The sequence below is a fragment of the Acanthisitta chloris genome, unplaced genomic scaffold (assembly GCF_000695815.1).
Source record: "Acanthisitta chloris isolate BGI_N310 unplaced genomic scaffold, ASM69581v1 scaffold11704, whole genome shotgun sequence".
NCBI lineage: Eukaryota > Metazoa > Chordata > Aves > Passeriformes > Acanthisittidae > Acanthisitta > Acanthisitta chloris.
The window spans coordinates 1-7,641 of record NW_008667656.1 but is presented as its reverse complement, the minus strand read 5'-3'; the positions used below and the strand labels follow the sequence as shown (position 1 = coordinate 7,641).

General features: G+C 40.4%; 2 protein-coding genes across 2 annotated transcripts in view; both read left to right on the top strand.

Annotated features, from left to right (window-relative positions):
* Positions 1 to 7,636, top strand: part of LOC103800215 (zinc finger protein 696-like) — a gene marked incomplete at both ends in the record, with an annotated part of 8,211 nt that extends 575 nt beyond the window's left edge. The window contains 4 exons of the mRNA XM_009072584.1: positions 1,447 to 1,521; positions 3,950 to 4,177; positions 4,799 to 5,668; positions 7,470 to 7,636. Coding sequence (XP_009070832.1) covers positions 1,447 to 1,521; positions 3,950 to 4,177; positions 4,799 to 5,668; positions 7,470 to 7,636 — 1,340 coding nt within the window. The remainder of the gene's footprint in view (positions 1 to 1,446; positions 1,522 to 3,949; positions 4,178 to 4,798; positions 5,669 to 7,469) is intronic.
* LOC103800214 (myosin heavy chain IB-like) lies at positions 5,861 to 7,344 on the top strand (the record flags this gene model as incomplete). Its single annotated transcript, XM_009072583.1, has 2 exons — positions 5,861 to 6,515; positions 7,256 to 7,344. Coding segments are annotated over 2 exons (744 nt in total), but the record flags the coding sequence as incomplete, so codon positions are not given.
* Positions 7,637 to 7,641: the final 5 nt, after the last annotated feature.

Genomic DNA, 7,641 nt, shown 5'->3' with positions numbered 1-7,641 from the left:
TTTTTTTGGCCTTTTTGAGGGTTTTTGGGGGGTTTTTTTTTAAGGGTTTTTGGGATTTTTTTTCTTTTGCTTTTTTGGGGTTTTTTTTGGCTTTTCTTGGGCTTTTTTGGGGCTTTTTTTTCTTTTATTGGCTTTTTTGCACTTTTTTTGGCTTTTCTTGGGCTTTTTTTGGCTTTTTTGTTTTTTTTTTGTTTTGTTTTTACCATTTTAGAATTTTTTTTGGTTTTTTCTTTATTCCCTTTTTTGTTGGTTTTTTCTTTCTTTTTTTTTTCTTTTTTTGTTTTTATTTTTTTGTCTTTTTTTGGTTTTTTCTTTCTTGTCTTTTTTTTGCCTTTTTTCTTTTGTTTTTTCTTTTGTATCTTTTTTGCCTTTTTTTCTCTTTCTTTTGGTTTTTTTTTTTTCCCTTTATTTTTTTTTCTTTTACCTGTTGGAGTTTTTTTAGGGGTTTTTTTGGCTTTTTGGCTCATTTTTTTGATTTTTTGGGTTTGGTTTTTCTTTGCGTCTTTGGTTTTTTTTTGTTTTTTTGGCATTTTTTGTGGGTTTTGTAGCTTTCTTCACATATTTATTTGCCTTTTTTTGTGCCTTTTTTTTTGCTTTTTTTTGCTTTTTTTTTGCTTTTTAGTGAATTTTTTTAGCCTTTTTCTGGGTGACCTTTATTTTTTTGGGGGCCTGTTCCTTTTTTTAGTTTTTTTTCTGCCGTTTTTTCCTTCTGAAGTTTTTTTTTTCTTTTTTTTGGCTTTTTTTTCTTTTTCTCGGCTTTTTTTTCTTTTTTTTTCTTTTTTGGCTTTTTTGCTTTGTTTTTTGTTTTTTTTTGCTTTCTTTTTTGCTTTTTTTGGCTTTTTTTTTGCTTTTTTTTTGCTTTCTTGGCTTTTTTTTTCTTTTTTTTTCTTTTTTTTTGGCTTCTTTTTGGCGTTTTTTTTGCCTTTTTTTGCTTTTTTGGCTTTTTTTTTGCTTTTTTTTTTGCTTTTTAGCTTTTTTTCCTTTTTTTTTCCTTGTTTTTGGCTTTTTTGGCTTTTTTTTCTGCTTTTTTTTTTTTGCTTTTTTTCGCCCTTTTTTTTTCCTTTTTTTGGCTTTTTTTTCACTTTTTTCCCCCAAACATAGAATCTTTTCCCCCAAACTCACAGAGCAGATACTTTGGGGTCCTAGAACACCTTAAAATTCTCTTAAATTTGATTTTTTTTTCCTTTTTTTTGGCTTTTTTTGGCTTATTTTTTTGCTTTTTTTCCTTTTTTTTTTTCCTTTTTTTTTTCCTTTTTCTTTGCCTTTTTTTTGGCTTTTTTTTTTTTGCTTTTTTTGCCATTTTTTTTGCCTTTTTTTGCCTTTTTTTTCACTTTTTTCCCCCAACCCTAAAACCTTTTCCCCAAACTCACAGAGCAGATTTTTTGGAGTCCTAGAACACCTAAAAATTCTCCAAAATTTGATTTTTTTTCCTTTTTCTTCCCCTAGCAGAGGAGATTGCCATCAGCTGGCCGCGCATCACGGCCTTCGCCGAATCTCACCGACGACGACCACTCAGCTCAGGTAATTCCAAACCCCAAAATTTCAGATTTTCCTCCCAAAAAAACCCCAAAAATTTCATGTTTACCCCCAAAATTCCATTTTTACCCCCAAAACCCCCCAAAATTTCATGGTTTCCCCCCAAAAAACCCAAGATTTCATGTTTACCTCCAAAAAAAATCCCAAAATTTCAGATTTACCTCCCAAAAAAACCCTAAAATTTCAGATTTACCTCTCCAAAAAATCCCAAAATTTCGTTTTCCCTCAAAAAACCCCAAAATTTAATCTTAAGTCCCAAAAAACCCAAAATCTCATCTTTAACCCCCAAAAAACCCCAAACTATCATGTTTACCCACAAAAAAACCCCAAAATTTCATCTTTACCTCCCAAAAAATACCAAAATTTCATGTTTTACCCCCTAAAAACTTCAAAATTTCATGTTTATATCCAAAAACTCCAAAATTTCATGTTTAAACCCAAAAAAATTCCCAAAATTTCACCTTTACCCCCGAAATTTCATGTTTAACCCACAAAATACCCAAAATTTCATGTTTACCTCCCAAAAACCCCAAAAATTTCATGTTTACCCCCAAAATTTCATCTTTACCCCAGAAAAAACCAAAATTTCATGTTTATCCCCCAAAAACTCCAAAATTTCATCTTTACCCCCAAAATTTCATATTTAACCCTCAAAAAAACCCCAAAATTTCATGTTTAACCCCCCAAAATCCCAAAATTTCATGTTTACCCCCAAAATTTCATGTTTAACCCCAAAAACTTCATGTTTAACCCCCAAAAATTCATGTTTAATCCCCAAAAAAACTCCCAAAATTTCATGTTGACTCCCAAAATTTCATCTTTACCCCCCAAAAAGCCCCAAAATTTCAGCTTTACCCCCAAAATTTCATGTTTACCCCCCAAAAAACCACCAAAATTTCATGTTTAGCCCCAAAAAAACCCAAAAATTTCAGATTTACCCCCCAAAATTTCAGATTTACCTCCCAAAAAATCCCGAAATTTCATGTTTTACCCCCAAAAATTTTAGCTTGACCCCTAAAAAACACCAAAATTTCATGTTTAGCCCCAAAAAAACCCAAAAATTTCAGATTTACCTCCCAAAAAATCCCGAAATTTCATGTTTTACCCCCAAAAATTTTAGCTTGACCCCTAAAAAACACCAAAATTTCATGGTTTACCCCCAAAAAAAACCCCAAAATTCCAGATTTACCTCCCCAAAAAACCCCAAAATTTCAGATTTACCTCCCAAAAAATCCCAAAATTTCATGTTTACCCCCCAAAAACCCCAAAATTTCAGCTTTACCCTCAAAATTAATTTTTTTTGCCTAAACCCTTTTTTTATTGGGTTTTTTTTTTGGTTTTTTTCTGGCTTTTTTGAGGGACTTTTTTGGGAAGATTTTGGGCCTTTTTTGGCTTTTTTTCCTGCCTTTTTTTCCTGCCTTTTTTTGGAAGATTTTGGGCCTTTATTGCTTTTTTTTCCTGTTTTTTTTGAGGGATTTTTTTGGGAAGATTTTTGGCCTTTTTGGGGGGTTTTTTTGGCCTTTTTGGGGAGTTTTTCTGGCTTTTTAGGGGGAATTTTTTGGAAAATTTTAGGCCTTTTTTGTTTTTTTTTTTTCTTTTAGTGAGCCCTTTTTGGGAAGATTTTGGACCTTTTTTTTGGTTTTTTCTTTCCTTTTTTCCCTATTTTCTCCCTATTTTCCCCCTTTTTTCCTTTTTTTTTTTCCTTTGGGTTATTTTCTTCATCTTTTCTTACCATTCCTCAAGGTTTTTTTTGCTTTTTTTTTGCCTAAACCCTTGTTTTATTGGGTTTTTTTTTGGTTTTTTTCTGGCTTTTTTGAGGGACTTTTTTGGGAAGATTTTGGGCCTTTTTTGCTTTTTTTTCTGCCTTTTTGTGAGGCCTTTTTTTGGGAGATTTTGGCCTTTTTTGGTTTTTTTCCTTTCTTTTAGCGAGCCCTTTTTTTGGGAAGATTTTGTGCCTTTTTTGCTTTTTTTTCTGTTTTTTTTTGAGGGACATTTTTGGGAAGATTTTTGGCCTTTTTTGGGAGTATTTCTAGCTTTTTTGAGGGACTTTTTTGGGAAGATTTTGGGCCTTTTTGAGGGGTTTTTTTGGCCTTTTTTGGGAGTTTTCCTGCCTTTTTCTGAGGCCTTTTTTGCGAAGATTGGCTTTTTTGAGGGACTTTTTTTTTTGGCCTTTTTTGTGGTTTTTTTTTCTGGCTTTTTAGGGGGACTTTTTTGGAAGATTTTAGACCTTATTTTGGTTTTTTCTTATCTTTTTTCCCTATTTTCTCCCTATTTTTCCCCTTTTCTCATTTTTTCTTTCCTTTGGGTTATTTTCTTCATCTTTTCTTCACTTTGCTCAAGTTTTTTTCACTTTTTTTTTTGCCTAACCCCTTTTTTATTGTTTTTTTTTTTATTTTTTTTTTTTTTTGTCCAGGTGGAGATGCCGAAGGCGACCAAAGCCAACCCGAAACAACTCAAGTGCCACCTCTGATGGGCACAACGGGCACCGACGTCGGGGTGAGCTCTGACCTGAGGAGACAGTTGGGATTGATTTTACAAACAGCAGGAAGAAACCAAGTGGAAAAAATGTTAAAAGAATTAGTAAAAGAACAAAGCCAAAGCGGAAAACGTCGGAATCGACGGAAAAACTCCAAAGATGGAGGTAAGTTTGGGAGGGAAAAAAACTTAGTTGGCACTACCAAAATGGAGGTTGGGGATGGTGGTTCCAGTTTGGAGGTTAGAACTGGTTTCCAGTTGGAAGCGGAGACATGGAGGAGTTTTTATTGGGGAGGATTTTATTGGAAGACTCTATGATCCTGGAGGACTCTCCCATGGGCTGGAGGACTCTATGATCCTGGAGGACTCTGCCATGGGCTGGTTGGACTCTAGTTGAACTCTATGATCCTGGAGGACTCTCCCATGGGCTGGTTGGACTCTAGTTGTACTCTATGATCCTGGAGGACTCTCCCATGGGCTGGTTGGACTCTATGATCCTGGAGGACTCTCCCATGGGCTGGTTGGACTCTAGTTGGACTCTATGATTTTAGAGGTCTCTCCCATGGGTTGGTTGGACTCTATGATCTTGGAGATCTCTTCCAACCCAATGAATCCCAGAATTCTTTGCCTGCCAAACCCAATTCCTGCTCCGTCCTTGACTCCAGTTCATACTGGAGAACCCTCTGGAGGACCACGACAAAGACCTTAGAGGAACCCAAAGAGCCATTTCGAGCAGGACACGAAATTTTCCTGCTTGGAAAAAAAAAATTTCCTCTTTTCCCCACAGGAAGTGGCACCGAGGACGACTCAACCGGAGTCATCCCCGAGGAGAATCCAACCCTGGAGCGACCCCAAGACGAAGAACCCCCCAACCCTAGCCAAAGAACCAGGAGCAAGAAGACCCTTTCCACCCTTCCTGGAGGTTGTACCGAATGTGGTCGACCCACTAAAACTCCAAACCCTTCGAGACGTCGCTCTCGTTGCGGCGACTGCGTGCGACGGCGTCGCGAGACGACGGACAAACCTCATCGTTGCGGCGATTGCGGCAAAGGTTTCAGTCGAGGTTCCAACCTCACCCAACACCGACGGATCCATACTGGGGAACGACCTCATCGTTGTGGGGATTGTGGGAAGGGATTTCTCCAACGTTCCGACCTGGAGCGACACCGACGCGTCCACACCGGGGAGAGACCTTACTCCTGTGGCCATTGTGGGAAAACTTTCAGCGTCAGTTCCCACCTGGAGCGACACCGGAAGGTTCATTCTTTTCTCCAGTTTGTTCCTCCCCTCCCAGTAACACCAGTAGAAGGATCTTCTCCTCACGGTTGCGGCGATTGCGGCAAGACTTTCGCGCAACGTTCGGCGTTGGCCAAACATCGGAAGACTCATAGCTCGGAACGACCTCATCGTTGTGGGGATTGTGGGAAGAGTTTCAGTCGAGGTTCCAACCTCACCCAACACCGACGCATCCATACTGGGGAGAGACCATTTTCCTGCACTCATTGTGGGAAGAGTTTCCTCCAACGTTCCGACCTGGAGCGACATCGGCGCGTCCACACCGGCGAGAGACCGTACTCCTGTGGGGATTGTGGCAAGGCCTTTAGTGTCAGTTCCCACCTCGATCGACACCGGAAGGTCCACGCGGCTAAACGAGTCAGTACGCGCTGTCCCGAACACCTCGGCGCCTTCTTAGCTGCTCGGCGCGGCTCCCAGTGCTCCCAGTGCTCCCAGTGTCGCCGCGTGGTCAAGGGGCAACGCGGTGGTGGAACTGCTGGTGGGTCTAGTGGTCCTGGGGGTGGTCCTGGTGGGCCTGGTGGTGGTTCTGGTGGTCTTACTGGTGGTTTCTGGTGGGCAGGGTGGCGTTCCTGGTGGTCCTGGTGGAGTTCCTGGTGGTCCTGGTGGTGGTTCTGGTGGTCTTGGTGGTCTTAGTGGTGGTCCTGGTGGTGGTTCTGGTGGTCCTGGTGGTGATTCTGGTGGTCCTGGTAGAGTTCCTGGTGGTTGTCCTGGAGATCCTGGTGGTCCTGGTTGTCCTGGTGGAATTCCTGGTGGTCCTGTTGGTTGTCCTGGTGGTCCTGGTGGTTGTCCTGGTGGTTGTCCTGGTGGTGGTACTGGTGGTCCTATTGGTGGTTCTGGTGGTCCTGTTGGTTGTCCTGGTGGTCCTGGTGGTCTTAGTGGTGGTTCTGGTGGTCCATCAACAGAGAAGACCTCCAAGTGTGGTGGTAGCACCATGGAACTCCGACCACGAGGCCGAGCGGGCATGGACGGCGGGAAGAAGACGGAGAACGGGGAGATGAAGAGGAAGATGATGGAAAAAGCACCAGAAAATATCTATAAATGTGAAGATTGTGAGAAAAATTGTGGTGTGGAGATCCAACCACGAAGTCAGCGTTGTATGGATTGTGGGAAGGAGACAGAAAATGGAGAAAGGATGGAAGAATTGCCAGAAAAGATGAAAAATTTTGGGAATAATTGTGGTGTGGAGATCCAACCAAGAAGTCAACATTGTATGGATTGTGGGAAGGAGAGAAAATATGGAGAAATGATGGAAAAAGCACCAGAAAATATCTGTAAATGTGGAAATTGTGGGAAAAATTGTGGTGTGGAGAAACAACCACAAAGTCAACGTTGTATGGAGTGTGGGAAGGAGAAAAAATATGGAGAAATGATGGAAGAAGCACCAGAAAATATCTATAAATGTGGAAATTGTGAGAAAAATTGTGGTGTGGAGATCCAACCACGAAGTCAACGTTGTATGGATTGTGGGAAGGAGAGAAAATATGGAGAAATGATGGAAGAAGCACCAGAAAATATCTACAAATGTGGAAATTGTGGGAAAAATTGTGGTGGGGAAAACCAACCAAGAAGTCAACGTTGTATGGAGTGTGGGAAGGAGAAAAAATATGGAGAAATGATGGAAGAAGCACCAGAAAATATCTATAAATGTGGAAATTGTGGGAAAAATCGTGGTGTAGAGATCCAACCACGAAGTCAGCGTTGTATGGATTGTGGGAAGGAGACAGAACATGGAGAAATGAAGAGGAAGATGATGGAAGAAGCACCTGAAAATATCTATAAATGTGAAGATTGTGAGAAAAATTGTGGTGTGGAGATCCAACCAAGAAGTCAACATTGTATGGATTGTGGGAAGGAGACAGAACATGGAGAAATGAAGAGGAAGATGATGGAAGAAGCACCTGAAAATATCTATAAATGTGAAGATTGTGAGAAAAATTGTGGTGTGGAGATCCAACCAAGAAGTCAACATTGTATGGATTGTGGGAAGGAGACAGAACATGGAGAAATGAAGAGGAAGATGATGGAAGAAGCACCTGAAAATATCTATAAATGTGAAGATTGTGAGAAAAATTGTGGTGTGGAGATCCAACCAAGAAGTCAACATTGTATGGATTGTGGGAAGGAGACAGAAAATGGAGAAATGCTGGAGATGATCCCACCAGTGTTGGAAAAACCCTACAAATGTGGAGATTGTGGCAAGAGCTTCGCTCAACGTTCAGCGTTGGTCAAACACCGTCGGATCCACACGGGAGAAAAACCATATTCCTGCTCCGATTGCGGCAAAGGTTTTATCCAAAAATCCGACTTGACCATCCACAGGAGGATGCACACGGG